Raw genomic sequence first — 21588 nt, 5'->3', positions numbered from 1 at the left:
CAATGAGACTTGCAAACCACTGAGGAGGAAACACTCATTTCTTTTTCATTTTATGAATGAAAAGACTGAATCATAATAGTTCATTAAAACTATAACCAACAAATTTTTGCTGATTTTTTCAAAACTTTTAAATTTTGGCATAGTTATATATTCACAGGAAGTTGCAAAAACAGCACAGAGAAAGTGGACTTCTGGAATGACAAAGTACAGGCCTCAGGTGACCCCAATAATAAAATAAGTTAACTGATAAATATGACCCAAACAGTCATTTAACTTCTGTAGAAACTATCCTAAAGGCATATAGCAAATAGAAAATCCACTTAATTTTGGTAGGAACAGTCCGTGGCATTTAAGCCATGATTTGCCCCAGCTTCAGAAACTTCACTGCTGTGTACTCTGGGCAGGTGTGGCTAAGACAAAGGGATTCTTTTCTCCTCGCAGCTCCCAGTCTTGGGATGTGGTTTCACTCTGGAAGTGTGGACTTCTGGCATTTCGTATCTCTGCCCTAGTCTCATGTTGCCAAACCTATATTCCACACAGGCATGGCCAAGGGACCTGGACTCCTCTCCCTGGGCCAGTCCCCACTCATCAGTGGAAGCTTAACTGCGAGTACAGCAGCCAAGAATAATGGTATCCCAATTGGTCCTGCCCCAGTTTGCTCATAGGGTTGAGGTTCTAAGCCATGAAGGACCAGGGGCTTACACACACACACACACACACACACACACACACACACACACACACTGCCACATGAGGATGTTACTCCTGGGAAAGCAGGTCCCTGAGCCCAGCTCTAATACAGTGGAGTAACGCTTCTGCCCAGGGCAAAATCAGGCCCTAAGACAAAGAGCTCTATGGCTCTGTGTGATGGGACTGACTTTTTTGGGAACAACATGGAGAAGTCCACACCTGTGGATATTGTCTGAAAATATAGTAATCTTGGTGGAGAACGATTAAGAGAAGATTGGTAAATCCATGATACAAGTGAAATAGCAGAGTAGAATTTTAATAGGGAATAACAAGGGAAAAAAATAGTTAAGAAGAGCCCTTCTGAGGTCACAGGCATCTCTGAAGGCTGGATGGCTATGTGCATGTGCTAGACTGCACCCCCCAGGTGCAATTGGAGGAAGATGGGGCCGGAGCACTTCAAAGCATCTCCTAAGCTACACACAGATTTAATTACACAGAGAAGAGTTCCTCTGGCACAAGGGGCTTAAATATAACAGCCTATCAAACACTGAACAAGATCCTCTGACTCCTAGGAAACTAAATCATACCCATCCCTGGCAGCCTGGAAGACTGTGCATGCCCAAGGCTCAACCCTCTCTTACACAATCATGGAACATCCAAGTCACCAGTGTCTGGCTGAACATGAAGTACAAAACAAACTCTGAACTGTGGTATCAGCTCCCAAGCTACAAACAAATCCAATAGTAAAGGGCAAAAATCTAACTGACTGAGGGTTTTAGGTACAATCTGTAACTAATAAACATTTTAGACCACCCAGAGGCAACCCCTGGATAGACTAAAGATATCTGAGCAGGGATATCAGAGGCGACACACTGCCAGGGAAAAGGAATTCACAGAATTAGTTCAGCAGATAAACAACCATCCAACCAACCATAACAACCCCCGAGAAGAACATGTATCCAGAATTGCTACAGTATGTTGTTTAAAATATTTGGTCAGTAAAATATTTGGTCATTATTATGTTTATGAAACATAAACAAACAAAAAACAGGATAGTGTGACCAACAAGAAAATGACAGAAAGGAAAAAAAAACAGGCAATAGAAACTTTTGAAGTTTTTGAAGTTGCGCAGATGATGAACTAAGCAGACTTCAAGGTAGCTCATATAAATATATTCAATATCCTGACGAACACAAGTATTTATCTTGCCTTCAATTATTTATAATTAAACAATTTATAATTGATAGTCTCCTCAAATAGAGACTATCAATCAGGAGAGAAAAATTACTTAAAAAAATCAAATACGAACATTCCAGAGTTGAAAAATACGACCACTGAAATGAAAAATTTACTAGGTGGGCTCAATAGTAGCTTTCACCTGAGGAACTGGAAGGTAAATCAATAGAGATTATGCAATCTGAGGGACACAGAGAAAAAATAATCCTGAAAAATCAACAAAGCCTCAGAGAAATGTGGGCAACCATTAAACACACCAACATATGTGTACTATAATGGGAGTACTATGAGGAGAGAAAAAATATACAAGTAAATAATGCTGAGCACATCCCAAATTTGTTGAAAAACATTAACAAAATATTCAAGAAGTATGATAGATTCCAAGTAGGATAAATGCAAAAAAAAATCTATGCACATCATAGTTAAAATGTTGAAAGCCATAAAAAAAAAAAATGATTCCCATACAAATGAATGCCCATAAAGATTAACATCTGGCTGTTCATCAGAAGCAAAATAGGCCCTTAGGCAGTGGGAAATGGATTCAAAGTACTAAGAGTAAAAAAAAAAAAAAAAATCTTATATCCAGAAAACCTATATTTCTATATTTTAAACATAAAGCCTAAATATATTCCCAGTTAAACAAAAACTGATAAAATCCATTGCTAGATGATCTTCCTTACAAGAAAAAATAATATAGGCTGAAAGTAGGTGCCCTCAGACTGTCACCTGAATTCATACAAAATAACAACACCATCAAAGGACCAGGTAAAAAGTAATAAGTATATTTGACCCAACAGCACAAAGAAGATGAGTAGGAATAAAGCTTTATGGGAATAAGAAAATGGCACCAGATGGTGACTCAAATTCACAAGTAGAAATGAAAAGAATCAAAAGGGTAAATAAGAAGGTTGATATAGGCTGGGTGTGGTGGCTCATGCTTATAATCCAAGTACTTTGGGAGGCTGAGGTGTGTGGCGTGCCTGAGCTCACGAGTTCAAGACCACCCTGAACAAGAACAAGACCCTGTCTTTACTAAAAATAGGAAAAATTAGCTAGGCATTGTGGGAGGCACCTGTAGTCCCAGCTACTCAGGAGGCTGAGGCAAGAGTATCACTTGAGCTCAAGACTTTAAAGTTGCTGTGAGCTATAATGACACCATGGCACTCTAGTCTGGATGCCTTCAATTCAGTTCACTCACAGGTTCATCCTAGCCTTTCCCTTTTCCATATTTGTAACTCCCTTCTCCAATAATGAGAAAACTGGCTCCCATTATGATGAATATCATTATCTTCAATATATTATTTATTTTTTGCCTTATTCCACTGGTTAGGATCCACAGAAGGCACCATGTTTGTTTTTACTTTGGAATACTTTCATAATTTCATGATCAAGCACACTGTTGTAGATTTTCCATAAATATCTCATATAAATACAGAAAGTTCCTTATTATCTAATTAGTTGCTTTTTAAAAATATCATGAGTGTGCTGTAAGGGTTCCTAATTCTATATGAAATCAGCACATTGTACCCCATAAATGTATACATGAAAAAAAATAAAAATATCATGAGGAAAAATAAATAAAAATATCATGAGGCAGCCCAAATCCTTCTGATCAAGGCCTCCCCCAAAATAAAAATATCATGAATAGATGTTAAAGTTTATCAACTTGTATTGTATCTTCATTTACAGAGGTAAGCATATCATTTTTCCTCACTGTTATGTTAATTGCATTCCTGGAATAAACCCAACTTAGTCATGATGTGTTATTTTTTTATACACTATTACTGGATAGGTCTGATGATATTGTGTTTAGGGCTTTTCTATCTATATTCATAACACATACTGGCTTATTATCTTTCTTTCTTGTGGTATCTTTGACAGGTTTTGATATCATGATTATGCTGGTAGCACAGGACAGAACTGGAAAGTAGTCCCTCTTTAAAAAATTTTCTCAAAGTTTTTTTTTCAAGATTAGTGTTATTTATTCCCTATGTGGTGATATAGTCCTGCAGTGATATGATAGGGGCCTATAGTTTTTTTGTAGGAAGGTTTTAAATTACAGATTCAACTTGTATAGGAATTTGTCAGTTTCATTTACATTCAAAGTTATTGCCATAAAGTTGTTCATAATATCTTCTATGCTCTATTTAATGCCCAAACAACCCTATAGTGACATTCTCGTTTTATTCCTTGGTTATTTGTATCTTCTCTCTCTCTTTTTTGCTCTTGATCAGTCCTGCTAAGGGTTTACCTATTCTGTGTTTCCAAAGAATCAGGTTTGGCTTTAATAATCTTCTCTTGCATGTTTGTTTTCTATTTCATTAACTTTTGCTCTTATCTTTGTTATTTCTTGCCTTTTATTTTCTTTGAATTTAATTTGCTGTTCTTTTCCACTGTTTGGAGATGGATGATATTTTCTCATTTCTAATACAGTATATGTATGTGTACTTAGGTTCTACATTTTCCTGTATGCATGGCTTTAGCTGCATCCTCTATCTGTATTTTTTTTAAATGTTACATGTGTAATTCTAACATATGCCCCTGATTAGAGACTAGTGTTATAAGGACTTGCAAACTGATAAAACAAAATTCCTGGATGGGTATGGTAATGCATCAGACTCGCATTCTGTGTTTTCATCTGCATCCTCACCGTCACCTGAAGACTAAGTACATTGCTGAAGCTGAAGAACTTGGCAGCTCTCAAAAGGAATCTTGTATTTACACAGCACTTTCATTTCCCAAGTGTTTTTTTTTTTTTTTTCACTTTTCCTTCTGAAGACCTGTTATTTGCTGAAGTTAATGGCCAGGTTTTAGTCTTTTTTTTATTTTTATTTATTTTTTATTTTTTTATTAAATCATAACTGTATACATTGATATGATCATGGGGCATCATATACTCGTTTCATAAACCATTTGACACATTTTTATCACAGTGGTTAACATAGCCTTTCTGGCGTTATCTCAGTTACTGTGCCAAAACATTTACATTCTACATTTACCAAGTTTCGCAAATACCCCTGTAAGATGCACCACAGGTGTGATCCCACCGATCCCCCTCCCTCTACCCACCCCCCCTTCCCACTTCCCCCTATTGTTAAGTTGTAGCTGGGTTATAGCTTTCATGTGAGAGTCCCAATTAGTTTCATAGTAGGGCTGTGTACATTGGGTACTTTTTCTTCCATTCTTGGGATACTTTACTAAGAAGAATATGTTCCAGCTCCATCCATGTAAACATGAAAGAGGTAAAGTCTCCATCTTTCTTTAAGGCTGCATAGTATTCCATGGTGTACATATACCACAATTTATTAATCCATTCGTGGATCGATGGGCACTTGGGCTTTTTCCATGACTTAGCTATTATGAATTGGGCTGCAATAAACATTCTGGTACAAATATCTTTGTTATGTTGTGATTTTTGGTCTTCTGGGTATATGCCCAGCAGAGGAATTACAGGATTGAATGGCAGATCTATTTTTAGATCTCTGAGTGTTCTCCATATATCTTTCCAAAAGGAATGTATTAATTTGCATTCCCACCAGCAGTGCAGAAGTGTTCCCTTTTCTCCACATCCACGCCAACATCTCTGGTCTTGAGTTTTTGTGATATAGGCTAGTCTCATTGGAGTTAGATGATATCTCAAAGTAGTTTTGATTTGCATTTCTCTGATGATTAAAGATGATGAGCATTTTTTCATATGTCTGAAGGCCGTGCGCCTGTCTTCTTCAGAGAAGTTTCTCTTCAAATCCCTTGCCCAGCCTGCGATGGGATCCCTTGTTTTTTTCTTGCTGATGCGTTTGAGTTCTCTGTGGATTCTGGTTATTAAACCTTTGTCAGAGATATACCCTGCAAATATCTTCTCCCATTCTGAGGGCTGTCTGCTTGCTCTGCTTACTGTGTTCTTAGCTGTGCAGAAGCTTTTTAGTTTGATCAAGTCCCAGTAGTGTATTTTTGAAGCTGCTTCAATTGCCCGGGGGGTTCTCCTCATGAAATACTCACCCAGACCAATTTCTTCAAGGGTTTTCCCTGCATTCTCCTCTAGTATTTTTATAGTTTCATGTTTTAAGTTTAAATCTTTAATCCAATGAGAGTCTATCTTAGTTAATGGTGAAAGGTGTGGGTCCAGTTTCAGTCTTCTACAGGTTGCCAGCCAGTTCACCCGGCACCATTTGTTAAATAGGGAATCTTTTCCCCACTGAATGTTTTTAATTGGCTTGTCAAAAATCAAATAGCGGTAAGTAGCTGGATTCATCTCTTGGTTCTCTATTCTGTTCCAGATATCTACTTCTCTGTTTTTGTGCCAATACCATGCTGTTTTGATCACTATCGATTTGTAGTAAAGTCTGAGGTCTGGTAGTGTGATTCCTCCTGTTTTGTTTTTATTTCTGAGTAATGTTTTGGCTATTCGAGGTTTTTTCTGATTCCATATAAAACGAAGTAATGTTTTTTCAAGATCTTTAAAATATGACAGTGGAGCTTTAATAGGGAGTGCGTTGAAATTATATATTGCTTTGGGTAGTATGGACATTTTGATAATGTTGATTCTTCCCAGCCATGAGCATAGTATGTTTTTCCATTTGTTAACATTTTCAGCTATTTCTTTTCTTAAGAGTTTCATAGTTCTCTTTATAGAGATCTTTCACGTCTTTTGTTAGGTAAATTCCCAAATATTTCATCTTCTTTGGCACTACTGTGAATGGGATAGAGTCCTTAACTGCTTTTTCAATTTGACTGTTGTTGGTGTATATAAAGGCTACCGATTTATGAATGTTGATTTTGTAACCTGAGACGCTGCTGTATTCCTTGATCACTTCTAGGAGTTTTGTAGTAGAGTCCCTAGTGTTTTCCAGATATACAATCATATCATCTGCAAAGAGCGAGAGTTTGATTTCTTCTGACCCTATATGGATACCCTTGATCGCCTTTTCTTCCCTAATTGCGGTGGCTAAAACTTCCATTACAATGTTGAAAAGCAATGGAGACAATGGGCAGCCTTGTCCTGTTCCTGATCTGAGTGGAAATGATTCCAATTTAACTCCATTCAATATGATATTGGCTGTGGGTTTGCTGTAGATAGCCTCTATCAGTTTAAGAAAAGTCCCTTCTAGACCAATTTTCTTGAGTGTTCTGATCATGAAGGGATGCTGGATATTATCAAAAGCTTTTTCTGCATCAATTGAGAGAATCATATGGTCTTTGTTTTTTAATTTGTTTATGTGCTGAATTACATTTATAGATTTACGTATATTGAACCAGCCTTGAGACCCTGGGATAAAACCAACTTGGTCATGAGGTATAATTTGTTTGATGTGTTGCTGGATTCTGTTTGTTAGGATCTTGTTGAATATTTTTGCATCTATATTCATTAGTGATATTGGTCTATAATTTTCTTTTCTTGTTGGGTCTTTTCCTGGTTTGGGGATCAGGGTGATGTTTGCTTCATAGAACGTGTTGGGTAGTCTTCCTTCCTTTTCTACATTTTGGAACAGGTTGAGTAATATAGGTACTAATTCCTCTTTAAAGGTTTGGTAGAATTCTGACGTGAAACCATCTGGTCCCGGGCTTTTCTTTTTAGGGAGGTTTTGTATAGTTGATGCTATTTCTGAACTTGATATGGGTCTGTTCAACATTTCCACTTGATTCTGGTTAAGTCTTGGAAGGTGGTGTGCTTCCAAGTATCGGTCTATTTCCTTCAGATTTTCATATTTCTGAGAATAAAGTTTCTTGTAATATTCATTAAGGATTTTTTGGATTTCTGATGAGTCTGTGGTTATTTCGTCTTTGTTGTTTCTGATTGATGATATTAGATATTTTACTCTTTGTTTCCTGATTAGGTTGGCCAGAGGTTTATCTATTTTATTGACCTTTTCAAAAAACCAGCTTTTTGATTTATTGATCTGTTGTATTATTCTTTTGTTTTCAATTTCATTTAATTCTGCTCTAATTTTGGTTTTTTCTTTTCTTCTACTGGGTTTGGGGTTGGAATGTTCTTCCTTTTCCAGTTGCGTGAGATGTCCCATTAAGTTGTTAACTTCCTCTCTTTCCGTTCTCTTGAGGAAGGCTTGCAGTGCTATAAATTTCCCTCTTAGAACTGCCTTTGCAGTGTCCCAGAGGTTCTGATAGTTTGTGTCTTCCTTGTCGTTTTGTTCCAAAAAATTGGCGATTTCTTTCTTAATCTCATCTCTGACCCAGCTATCATTCAGCATAAGGTTATTTAACTTCCATGTTTTTGTATGGGTATGCAGATTCCTGTTGTTACTCAATTCAAGTTTTATTCCATGATGGTCCGAGAAGATGCATGGAATAATTTCTATTCCTTTAAATTTACTGAGGTTAGACTTGTGACCTAAAATGTGGTCAATTTTGGAGTAAGTTCCGTGGGCTGATGAGAAGTATGTGTATTCAGTTTTGTTGGGATGAAATGTTCTGTAGATGTCTGCTAAATCTAAATATTGGATGGTTAGGTTTAAATCTAAGATTTCTTTGCTCAGCTTCTTTCTGGAGGATCGATCCAACACTGCCAAGGGAGTGTTGAAATCTCCGACGATTATGGAGCTGGAGGAAATCAAGTTACTCACGTCTGTTACAGTTTCTGTTATAAATTGAGGTGCCTTCTGGTTGGGTGCATAGATATTAATAATTGAGATTTCATCATATTGAGTATTACCCTTAACAAATATGAAGTGACCATTCTTGTCCTTCCTTACTTTTGATGGTTTAAAGCCTACTGTATCTGCAAATAAAATTGCAACACCTGCTTTTTTCTGATTACCATTTGCCTGAAATATGGATGACCATCCTTTCACCCTGAGTCTGTATTTGTCTTTTAAGTTGAGATGTGACTCTTGTATGCAACAAATATCTGGCTTGAGTTTTTGTATCCAGTCAGCTAACCTATGCCTCTTTAGAGGACAGTTTAAGCCATTCACATTGATGGAGAGTATTGATAAGTCTGGTGGAATTTTGGGTATCGAGTTTTTCAAAGGTCCAGTGGACATTTTTAATCCTTTCGCCAGTGTGGAAGTTGGAGTTTGATCCGAAGTTTCTGAGTGAGTTTACTTTTGTGGTATAGGATTGGGTTGGTCATTGTGGAGGATAGGTCTGAGAACATCCTGAAGAGCTGGTTTACTTATGGCAAATTTTTTCAACATATGAATGTCATTGAAGTGTTTAATTTCTCCATCATAGATGGAACTCAGTTTAGCTGGATACAAGATCCTGGGTTGAAAGTTTTTTCGCTTTAGGAGATTAAAAGTTGATGACCAGCCTCTTCTGGCTTGAAAAGTTTCAGCAGAGAGATCTGCAGTTATTCTAATATTCTTACCTTTGTACGTTATAGTTTTCTTTCGCCGGGCTGCTTTGAGAATCTTCTCTTTCATGTTAACTTTAGTGAAGCTAATTATGATATGTCTGGGAGATGACTTATTGGGGTTGAATCGTGCTGGGGTTCTGAAGCTGTCTGCTATCTGAATTTCAGATTCTCTAGGCATGTTTGGAAAATTTTCTTTCATAATTTCATGCAGAAGGGCCTCTGTGCCCTCGGAGGCGACTTCATCGTTCTCAGAAATTCCTATAATCCTTATGTTGCTTTTTTTCGAATTATCTGAGAGTTCTCTGAGTGAGTGATCCGTTTTTGCTCTCCATTTCTCTTCCTCTTTGAGAGATTGGGAGCATTCGAAGACTTTATCTTCAATGTCAGAAATCCTTTCTTCTGCTTGCTCCATTCTGTTACTGAGGGATTCTACGGTATTTTTCATATCTTTGAGGGCTGTAAGTTCTTGCTTCAGTGTGTCTAAGTCTTTGGTGTCTTTAAATTCGTTAAATTCTTGAGACAATTTTTGAATTTCTCCTCGAATTCCTAATTCCATTTTATTAATCTTGTCTGCAATCCAAATTCTGAATTCGATTTCTGACATCTCAGCCAGTTGTTTATGAATGGGATCTTCAATCACATCTGCCGTATCTTTTCTTGGGGGGGTTGATCTATTCTGTTTATTCATGTTACCAGAGTTTTTCCGCTGATTCCGCCCCATGGTTATTTTACTCCCTTTGGTTTTTCCCCTGGGGTTTTATCGAGGGCCCGTACAGTGTTGTGGCCTGAGAAACTGGGGCCCTGTCTGGTGTGGTGAAGCAAAGTGGTTCTGTCTTGCTTTCAGCTGGTTTCTGTTCGATCCTATTGCAACTTCTACTCTGGCTTGAAGTCTCAGCTGTGTGGAAAAATCAGCAATTAAGTCACCCCGCCTGCCCACCTCTGGCCCCAGTTGGAAAAGGAGAATCAAACCTTCCTACAATCGCACACCCAGGGCACCGCCTGAAAAGTCCTCAGTCTATTAGCCCAGTTCAAAAGGTCCAAATCAGCTGTCTCAATCGGCACTTGTCTCGGGTGGGAGAGTTCAAGAGGTCTCTGGGAACTGGATCACAGGGGCCTGGTGACTCCTCTGACACGGCTCACCCCAGTGCAGCGTGGAGTCAGGAGGAGCCACCCAGCAAACAGAGCAGTCTAGGAAGGTTGACGTCTCCTTCCCCACTTTGCCCCTCCGTCGGACCCAGTCACTGGTATCTCTGCAGATGGCTAACCCAGTTGCCTGCAGTGAACAGACACTCCAGGGGTTTGCACCTGCCTGAATCGCAAGGAAGTCTGCCAGGCCCCCGCAGACTGCCGCTATCTAGCAGGAGGAGATGGGGCCTGACATCTTTGAGTGTTTGATGCAGGTGATGGGAAGGAGGTGTTCACTCAGGCTTAGCCCCATCCCTGATGGATGCTGCTAACAGAACAGAACAGACAACTTTGCGGGGTTCTGTCTCTGTTCCTGTCGAAATCGCCTACAGAAGACGGGCTGTTTTGAGTTCAAACGTCTTTGCTGCTGGAGATTTGCGTTCGAACACCTCTCTGGGTCGGCCCGCCCTGGAAGCTTCCCGGGTTTGTGAGCCGTGTCAGGAAATCCCCCGCTCACCGGTGGCCTCCTCTGGTTGCCCAAGGAGACAGGGAGTGTGGCCTCAGAATATCCAGAAGTGGGTGTTCTGCCGTTAAAGAAAAAACGGCTGTTGATCTACCTCCAGGGAATTGCTGCTCTGGTGTGGGCACTCAGGCGACCCTTTTCTCCTCTGTCCCGCGCCCCAGAGTCAGCACTGAGCGGCCGCAGTTTGCACTGGGTCCACACCCCTCAAGAGATCCCCCAGGAGTTCTGATTCTGATGGGCCCCCAGACCCCGATTGGGAGTGGGGGGGGGAAGCTAGAGTTTCATTCAGTTTTACGCAACACTACGGCCCGGGGAGGGCTCTTGCACTGCACCGCAGGGAAGTGCCGCCAAGGCTTGATTTCCCCTCAGCAGAGTGCCCTCTCCTCGCTCACGTGTCCCAGAGTCAGCGCTGACCTGACGCAGCTCAGGCACTGTGCACTCCCCTTGAGAAATCACCCAAGGATCCGAACTCCTGGGGGATAGGCCCTCAGAACCCGAGTGAGAGTAGGGGCTCTCAGCTCTCAGCGGGGAAGCTAGAGTCTTATTCAGTCTTGTGCCTGCCCCGTAATGTTGCCCGGGGAGGGTTGCTGCACTGCACCGCAGGGAAGTGCCGCCAAGGCGTGACTCCCCTTCAGCCCGGTGCCCTCTCCTCACTCGCGCGCCTCAGAGTCAATGCTGACCAGTCGCAACTCGGGGACTGTCCACTCCCCTTGAGAAATCACCCAAGGATCCGAGTTCCTGGGGGACAGGCCTCCAGACCTCAGTGGGCGGGAGGGGAGCGCCGGGGATTCAGGGTTGCCGGCAAAGGATTCCCAAAGTTTTATTCAGTTTTATGCCCGGCAGGAGAACGCCATGGCACCCCAGTAGGGGAGGTAGGTCCAGTTTTTAGAAGGTCTCTCCCTGGAGTGTAGTGGGAGGGCCTTTAATTTCTGCCCGCTTGTTCAATTGTGGGGCTCTTGAGCCGGTCTCATGGGGGAGGGGGACTCCCGTCCGCTTGGTGGTGGATTTTGTACCTTTTGTTTGCGTCCTTGTGATCACAGCTTGCCTCAGCGGTGTTGATGTGCGTTCTTCAACCTTCTCTCTTGGTGAGGCTCAAGTCCACCAGGATACTTACTAAATTCCTGTCCCTTAACTCTCCTTCTGGACGGGAGCCTCTGTTGAAAGCTGGCTTCGGTCCGCCATCTTGTCTCCCCTCCAGGTTTTAGTCTTTACATGACCTCTCTGCGACATCTAGCACCACTGACCACTCTATCCTTTTGGAAATTGTGTAGTTCCTTGCCTTCCTTGACATGATTCTCTGATTCCAAGTTCTCCTTGCATCTTCACTTTCAGTCTTTCATCAGCTCCTCTTTTTTCACCAAGTTCTTAAATGTTGGCCCCTCTCCTCAATCAGATTCTTCTCAGATTCCACACAGGCCCTTGGTGATCTAACGGATGCTTGTGACTCCTTGACTACCTAATCCCCTGATCTTCATTGTCAACCCTGACTTCTTTCCTGACCTCCACTCACACACTTCACACTTCCTAGGCAAACCAAACATAATATATCCAAAATGGATCTTTCTTCTCTGTCTCTACCACTAAAACCATGGCTAATTCTTTTTGTTTTGTTTTGTTAGATATAGAGTCTCACTTTATCACCCTCATTAGAGTGCCGTGGTGTCACACCTCACAGCAACCTCCAACTTCTGGGTTTAGGTGATTCTCTTGCCTCAGCCTCCTGAGTAGCTGGGACTACAGGTGCCTGCCACAATGCCCAGCTATTTTTTATTGCAGTTTGGCCAGGGCGGGGTTCGAACCTGCCACCCTCGGTATATGGGGCCTGTGCCCTACCCACTGAGCCACAGGTGCCACCCACTATGGCTAATTCTTGATCCATCCTTCACTCCCACATCCTAGCTTGTTTCTGTCACTCCAACTTCCCTCCCCTCTAATCCATCTGTGATACTGTTTAGAGAATTGCCTTTCTGATCTCACTTTTTCCTTTATGAAATCCTTTCAATTACTTCTCATACCTACTGAGTAAAGTCCTGCTCCTTGGCATGGTGCACGTGGCTTCTGTGATGTGCCCAACCTTTCCGTCTCCTGCTTGTGAACTTGAATTTTTTGTTTTGTTTTGAGACAGTCTCACTTTGTTGCCCAGGCTAGAGTGCAATGGCATCATCATGGCTCATAGCAACCTTGGACTCAAGTGATCCTCTTGCCTCAGTCTCCCAAGTTGTTGGGACTACAGGTGCCTCGCACATGCCCAGCTAATTTATTTTTTCTTCTATTTTTAGTAGTGATGGGGTCTCATTCTTGCTCAGGCTGGTCTGGAACTCCTGAGGTCAAGCAATGCACCCACTTTGGCCTCCCAGAGTGTCAGAATTACAGGCATGAACCACCACGCTTGGCCCCAGCTCCTGCTTTTATCATGCCCAGTGTCCAGCCACATGAACCAAAAGCACCATCCAATTCAACACTCTATTCCATCATCTCCAACACACCCTTCTGCCTAGAAAGTCTTTCTTTTTAAATGGCCTATTCTCTACCAAGTCAGCTGCTGACTTCTCTCACATCCAATCTTACTCCAGGATGTACTGGTATATTTCCTAAAATGTTTCAAATATACCCTCTTCTCCCTAACTTCACCATCATGGTCCAAAATACTATTATCTATGGAGTAGACAGATATCCTCCACAGCTTCCTTATCATTTATACCTTTTTATCTTCCAATAGATTCTTCACTCTGGAGCCAAAGTAATCTTTTAGAATGCAAATTTGTCATATCACTCCCTGTCCTGAAAGTCTTCAGTGATTTCAAGAAATAAGGGGAGTCCAGGCTCCCTATGAACTCTCTAATCTCAGCCCCTGCTTCACCACAGACTTCAGTTATTCTGACACCCCATGAAATCTCTCATCTCTGGTCTTTGGATCCCTATCTGCAATGATTACTCCCTTCCCCTTACCACCTCCAACTTTGTCTGGTTAATACCTAGTTACTCATCCAGGACCAAACCTTTACAAGTAGCCCAACCTAAATTATGCCAACTCCTTCATTATTTCTTCTCATAACAACCACATTTTTCTTTCATCGAATTAATTGCAATTAGTAATTAAATGTGTCTGAGCATTTGTTTCTTGTCTCTTTTAGCACTGTGCCCCTTGTTTCCCAGGACACTGTTAATCACTTACCTTCCCTGTGTGTCCTTTCAGGTTTGAGATGTTCTCTAGGCTTGTGGTGGTAAAAATGTGAATCACATTGCCATTGACTGCAGCAAACAGGTGACCTCCATTGCTAAAGGAACACTACAGGGAAAGACAGCAAATGAACAAGTAAGCAAGAACAAAATGGACAGTCCAATTGGAGGTTATAGGCAAGGGTTGCTTTTCCCAAAGAGTTGAGGCTGAAATGACCAGTGCAGGTAGGAGTGAAAGGAAGGTGCCATTAGGACCGAGGGGCAGCTGGCATTTTCAAACACTTTCACTATTCTGTAGCCCACAGTGGCCAAGATGTTGACACTGCCATGCCCACTAATCACTAAGCTGTCTGGCCAGCAGAGCACTCATTTTGTCTGTAGAAGCTCCATTTCAGAGCGGGAAAGTGAGTCCTGAAATCACAGTCCCGTTTCTGTAAGCCCTTTCAAAGGAAACTGCTTCTCATTGATGATGCTAATTTTCCCACAGCCCCTGCCAATTTCCAACCTTGTCTTCCCAGCTCTGAGTCTGATTCTGAGACTGCTTTTCATTGTCAAAATTTGCCAATATTCCACCACTACAGAGAGGGATCTCTGTGTGGGATCTCATAGGTGGGATCTCACAGTGAAATGTTTTAGTGGGTATAAGAAAGTGGGGATAGAATAATATACTCAGTAAGTTTCTTGGGTGAAGAATTGGATTTTTTCCTTTTTAAAAAAACTACTAAATAAAATTCTCTAAGACTTTTGTCCCACCTTCCCAGAACATGTGAGTTCATGATATTTCCATGCTGGCTCTATTTCCAACAGTTTTTACCTCTCTGCATCCTCTGATAGAGTATTCTTTGAAAGAACGTATATCATCGATGAGTAGATTCATAAGGCGTAGTTTGTCAGCAAACCCCACTACGATGAAGTGTCCAGACGGATGAAGGCTGATCGTATATGCCTCTTCCTGGTATTCCTTAAATAGTTCTAGAGTACTGTGATAAATATCAATTACTGAGTTACAAGCCTAGCCTACTAAATCCCTCAAGTACTCTGCTATATTTGTTGTATGTTGTCATCATAGCCCCTCAGATACTTTATTGCTCACAATTATTGGCTCCTCTCTTTTCTAGATTTTGGTTCCTGGAGGATGATGTCCAGCACTGAGTATGGCAAACAAGCAGACTGATAAAGGTGCTGGGCAATGATTCAGAAGACAAAGCTCTATTTAGATTCCCCAAATCACAAGCATCCCCCCACCCCAGCAGTCCCAGAAGTTGGATGCAAGAGCAGAGACATGTGCAGGGCTGAGTAGGGTTGGAGATTCTCAGGGAAGCTCTGCTGAGGTAACATCAGTAGGGGCTGGGGGGTGGCTGGGATAGTGAGGAGAAGAAAGAGGAGGAACAAGGGGACTGCTCTATGATGCAGAAAGCAGATCTGGGGGAAGTAAGGAGACAGGAGAGCTGGACAGACATAGGAGTTTGTGTAACAAAGTCAAATACTGGGGAGTTATCTTTATGTCCCCAGTGTCTAGCAGAGTGTCTGACATGTAGTAAGCATTAATAAACCACAAAGTTTTCTTGCCTATGCAAGAGTGAGAAACAAGTAGGTTGACTGACTTGATTTAAAGAACATCTATTCCAACTGAAAGTTTCTAAGTAATTTTTTTTTTTTTTTTGAGACAGAGTGTCACTCTGTCACCCTGGCTAGAGTACAGTGGCATCATCATAGCTCACTGAAAACTCAAACTCCAGGGCTCAAACAATCCCCCTGCCTCGGCTTCCCAAATACTTGGGACTACAGGCACATGTCACCACACAGCTAATTTTTCCATTTTTAGTAGAGACAGGGTATCACTGTTGCTCAGGCTGGTCTCAAACTCCTGAGGAAGTTATCCTCCCACCTCAGCCTCCCAAAATGTGAGCTGCAGTGCCTGGCCTCTAAGTAATTAATTTTAAAACTCTCCAATTAAAATAATTCATGTTAACAAAGTTAAAAATGGAAATCCTGAATACTACAGTAGCAAAACCTTTCATTCCTTACTTTGATTCATAATTCCAGATGCGAACAGATCGATCCAGAGAAGAGGTGGCAATGAGAGGTTTGCGGATGCAGGTATCTAGACCGGTGATGGATGATGAGTGTAAGGGGTACATCAGATACTCAAAGTGAGCAGGCTCCCCCTGGAGAAATTGTACAGAATGAAATCCAGCAGGGTAAGAAAAAAGCTGGCTGTGTACCTCAGCTCTAATTAATTCCCATAAACTTTAATTAGCCTAGTTGTACAGAAATCAGGCTGAAGGCAAACTGTTTGAATACTGTGCACATTTTCCTGTGCCACTATTATTTTAAAGGCAACAAAATGTGGATATTCTAGAATTTAACCTAACCATTCCTGTACTGGAGAAAGATTTAGGTGGTTTCCAATTTTTATTATTTAGGAATAACACTTTAGACTAAATATTCTTGCATACAAGTATTTGTGTTCCTACTTGATTTGGTATGAATGATTTTAAGGACTTGCATAAGTTTCTAAAATGGTATGAATGATTTTAAGGACCTTCATAAGTTTCTCTCCAGAGAGAATATCTTAGTTATGGTACCATCAGCAGCAAATGAAAGTCAGGTGAATGACTTTAACTTGTACTGCATCCTATTCACTGGTTATGTAGGTTCCAGATGTCTGTCATTAGAGGCATTATCCCTGGGACACCTGAATGATGAGTGACAACTGGGAAATGTAATGAAGTGTACATATTTAGGTCTGTTCATGAGCTAAGACAAAGGCTGAGATGGAAATCCCCTCAAATTCTGGCCCTGCATCACTTATAAACTTATCTACATTGCATCCTACTCTACTATCTCAGAAAAAGAAGTCGTGTGCTGGGGTGGGTGGAAGGTAGAGGTTAGTCCTATACTTTTTCCTTCTCCAATACCTTTGACTTGTTTCTAGTAGGATATTCCTATTAGCTTTCAAATACACTCAAATGTCTCTTGACTTAAAAACAAAAGGAATTCAGACTGAGGAACAAGATGGCGGCCAAGTAACAGCGTCCTTGCAACTGGGTATGGTGAGTCTGGGGAGACAAGACTCCAGGCATCTCTGGCTGGTGGGATCTGCCTATAGTCATCACTTTGAGGACACAGGGAGTTAGCAAGAGACTTCTGGACCCCAGGAGGAGGACAAAAGCAGTGGAAAACTGGATTCATTGAAACCTTAGTCCAGAGACAGGGCAACTTAAAGACCAAGAGGAAGTGAAAGGAAAATTAGGGCAAGGAAACAGATAAAAGAAATCACTCATGAGGAAGAATCAGCAGAAAAATCCTGGCAACATGAAGAACCAGTCCAGAGCAACCCCTACAAAGGGACTGTGAGGTAACTACTGCAGAGGATTCCCCCTATAAAAAATTGTTAGAAATGACAGAAAGGTAATGTAGAATACACATGATAAAAACAATGAAGGAAATGAAGGAAACAATGAAAGAAACTGCTGATAAAAGTGGAAAATAACCAAAAGGAAATCTAAAAACAGAATCAAATAGGAGATGAACGATATGAAGAATATAGCAGAGATGAAGGAACTGAAGCAGTCAATTAAGGAACTTAAAGATGTAATAGAAAGTATCAACAACAGATTAGACCATGCAGAAGAAAGAATTTCAGAGATAGAGGACAAAGCTCTTGAGATAACTCAGATAGTTAAAGAGGCAGAAAAGAAGAGATAGAAAGCAGAATGTTCACTGACAGAATTAGGGGACTTTATGAAGCATTCAAACATACAAGTTATAGGTATCCCAGAAGGGGAAGAAAATGCCCCAGAGGAATGGAAGCCATACTAGATAATATTATAAATAAAAATTTCCCAAATATCACAAAAGATTTTGACACACTCCTTTCAGAGGGATATCGGACCCCAGGTCACCTCAATTCTAACTGAGCTTCTCCAAGACACATTGTGATGAATCTGTCCAAAGTCGAGACAAAAGAAAAGATTCTTCAAGCTGCCAGGAGTAAGTGCCAGTTTAGCTACAGGGGCAAATCCATCCAGGTGATTGCACACTTCTCTAATGAAACTTTCCAAGCAAGAAGACAATGGTCATCTACCTTTAATCTACTTAAACAGAACAGTTTCCAGCCCAGAATTCTATATTCTGCTAAGCTAAGCTTTAAAATTGACGGAGAAATCAAATCATTTACTGATATACAAACATTGAGGAAATTTGCCACAACAAGACCAGTTCTACAGGAAATACGTCAACCTGTTCTACACACTGACCATCACAATGGATCAATAGCAAAGTATGAACTCAGCAATTAAAGGACAGAACCTAACGTCCACGATGATGCAAAAGATAAAACTAAGCAATGGACTCTCACAAAATGAGATGAATAGAACACTCCCACACTTATCAATTATATCAATAAATGTTAATGGCTTGAATTCCCCACTGAAGAGGCATAGATTGGCTGACTGGATTAAAAAACACAAGCCATCCATTTTGCTGTCTGCAGGAAACACACCTGGCTTCAAAAGACAAATTAAAACTCCAAGTTAAGGGTTGGAAGACAATTTTTCAGACAAATGGAATTCAGAAGAAAAGAGGAGTTGCAATCTTATTTTCAGATACATGTGGATTTAAAGAACTAAAGTCAAAAAAGACAAAGATGGTCACTTTATATTGGTCAAGGGAAAAATACAACAAGAAGACGTTTCAATTCTAAATATTTATCCACTCAATTTAAATGCTCCCAGATTCTCGAAACAGACCTTACTCAGTCTGAGCAATATGATATCTGATGATACCATAATAACAGGGGACTTTAACACTCCTCTTACGGAGTTGGACAGATCCTCTAAACAAATTAAACAAAGATATAAGGGACTCAAATGAGACCCTAGAAAAACTATGTTTGATAGACGCATATAGAACATTCCATCCCAAAGCTAAAGAATATACATTCTTCTCATCGCCCCATGGAACATTCTCCAAAATTGATCATATTCTAGGCCACAAAACAAACCTCAACAGAATCAAAAGAATTGAAATTTTACCTTGTATCTTCTCAGACCACAAGGCACTAAAGGTGGAACACAATTCTAACAAAAACGTTCAACCCCACACAAAGACATGGAAATTAAACAACCTTCTGTTGAATGACAGTTGGGTGCAGGAAGAAATAAAACAGGAAATCATTAACTTCCTTGAGCATAACAACAATGATGACACAAGCTATCAAAACCTGTGGGATACTGCAAAAGCAGTTTTGAGAGGAAAATTTATCGCTTTAGATGCCTACACTCGAAAAACAGAAAGAGAGCATATCAACAAACTCACAAGCCATCTTATAGAATTGGAAACAGAAGAACAATCTAAGCCTAAACCCAGCAGAAGAAAAGCAATATCCAAAATTAAATCAGAGATCAATGAAATTGAAAACAAAAGAATCATTCAGAAAATTAATGAAACAAGGAGTTGGTTTTTTGAAAAAATAAATAAAATTGATAAACCTTTGGCTAGACTAACTAGAAATAGAAAAGTAAAATTTCTAGTAACCTCAATCTGAAATGATAAAGGGGAAATTACAACTGATGCCACAGAGATACAAGAGATCATCGCTGAATACTACCAGAAACTCTATGCCCAGAAATTTGACATTGTGAAGGAAATGGATCAATATTTGGAATCACACCCTCTCCCTAAACTTAGCCAGGAAGAAATAGAGCTCCTGAACAGACCAATTTCAAGCACCAAGATTAAAGAAACAATAAAAAGCTTCCAACAACAACAAAAAAAGCCCTGGTCCAGATGGCTTCACACCAGAATTCTATCAAATCTTCAAGGAAGAGCTTATTCCTGTACTGCAGAAATTATTCCAAAAAATTGAGAAGGAAGGAATCTTCCTCAACACGTTCTATGAAGTGGACATCACTCTGATACCAAAACCAGGAAAAGACCCAAGTAACAAGGAGAATTTCAGACCAATTTCACTAATGAATATAGATGCAAAAATTCTCAACAAAATCCTAGTCAATATATTACACCTTATCAAAAAGGTCATACATCATGATCAAGTAGGTTTTATCCCAGGGATGCAAGGCTGGTTTAACATACACAAGTCCATAAACGTTATCTACCATATTAACAGAAGCAAAAATAAAGACCACATGATCCTCTCCATAGATGCAGAAAAAGCATTGATAAAATCCAGCATCCTTTTCTAATTAGATAGGATGCTGGATTTTATCAAGGGTCTCATTTGAGTCCCTTATTTCTAATTAGAACACTGCAGAGTATAGGCATAGGTGGCACATTTCTTAAACTGATCAAAGCTATCTATGACAAACCCACAGCTAATATTTTACTGAATGGAGTAAAACTGAAAGCTTTTCCTCTTAGAACTGGAACCAGACAAGGTTGTCCTCTGTCACCTTTCCTATTCAACATAGTGCTGGACGTTCTAGCTAATACAATTAGGCAAGACAAGGAAATAAAGGGAATCCAAATGGGAGCAGAGGAGGTCAAACTCTCCCTCTTTGCTGACGACATGATCTTATACTTAGAGAATCGCAAAGACTCAAGCACAAGACTCCCAAAAGTCATCAAAAAATACAGTAATGTTTCAGGATATAAAATCAATGTTCACAAGTCAGTAGCCTTTATATATACCAATAACAGTCGAGATGAGAGGCTAACTAAGGACACAACTCCCTTCACCACAGTTTTAAAAAAAATGAAATACCTAGGAATATACCTAACGAAGGAGGTGAAGGACCTCTATAAAGAAAATTATGAAATCCTCAGAAAGGAAATAGCAGAGGATATTAACAAATGGAAGAACATACCACGCTCATGGATGGGAAGAATCAACATTGTTAAAATGTCTATACTTCCCAAACCAATCTATCTATTCAATGCCATTCCTATTAAAATACCAACATCATACTTTCAAGATTTGGAAAAAATGATTCTGCGTTTTGTATGGAACCAGAAAAAAAACCTGTATAGCTAAGGCAGTTCTTAGTAATAAAAACAAAGCTGGGGATATCACCATACCAGATTTTAGGCTGTACTACAAGGGCATAGTGGTCAAGACAGCATGGTACTGGTGTCCACATTTGGAATCGAATAGAAAACCAGGAAATGAAACCAACAACTTATAACCACCTTATCTTCGATAAACCAAACAAAAACATACCTTGTGGGAAAGACTCCTTATTCAATAAATGGTGTTGGGAGAACTGGATATCCACATGTAAAAGACTGAAACTGGACCTGCACCTTTCTCCACTCACAGAAATTGATTCAAGATGGATAAAGGATTTAAATTTAAGGCATGAAACAATAAAAATCGTTAAAGAAAGCATAGGAAAAACACTGGAAGATATTGGCCTGCAGAAAGACTTCATGAAGAAGACTGCCCTGGCAATTGCAACAACAAAAATAAACAAATGGGACTTAATTAAACTGAAAAGCTTCTGTACAGCTACTTTACTTCTCTATTACACTAGGGATAGACATGTAAATTGTTTTCAACTCT

At 40.3% G+C, this 21588-nt stretch overlaps 1 protein-coding gene and 1 long non-coding RNA gene across 2 annotated transcripts in view; one reads left to right on the top strand and one right to left on the bottom strand.

Moving 5' to 3' along the window:
* CFAP57 (cilia and flagella associated protein 57) overlaps positions 1–21588 on the bottom strand; it is a 104667-nt gene that overhangs the window by 49071 nt on the left and 34008 nt on the right. Inside the window, exons 7-9 of the mRNA XM_053575840.1 lie at positions 16092–16231; positions 14878–15043; positions 14059–14172 (exon numbers count right to left, since the gene is read on the bottom strand). Of these exons, the coding sequence (XP_053431815.1) occupies positions 14059–14172; positions 14878–15043; positions 16092–16231 (420 nt within the window). The remainder of the gene's footprint in view (positions 1–14058; positions 14173–14877; positions 15044–16091; positions 16232–21588) is intronic.
* The window catches only part of LOC128574888 (uncharacterized), a 41159-nt gene continuing 33678 nt past the window's right edge, over positions 14108–21588 (top strand). Inside the window, exons 1-3 of the long non-coding RNA XR_008376874.1 lie at positions 14108–14199; positions 15182–15242; positions 16110–16264. This is a non-coding gene — a long non-coding RNA (uncharacterized LOC128574888). The remainder of the gene's footprint in view (positions 14200–15181; positions 15243–16109; positions 16265–21588) is intronic.

Source organism: Nycticebus coucang, chromosome 22 (genome assembly GCF_027406575.1).
Source record: "Nycticebus coucang isolate mNycCou1 chromosome 22, mNycCou1.pri, whole genome shotgun sequence".
Lineage (NCBI taxonomy): Eukaryota > Metazoa > Chordata > Mammalia > Primates > Lorisidae > Nycticebus > Nycticebus coucang.
Note: the sequence above shows the minus strand (reverse complement) of the source record. Positions and strands in the feature narration are given on the sequence as shown.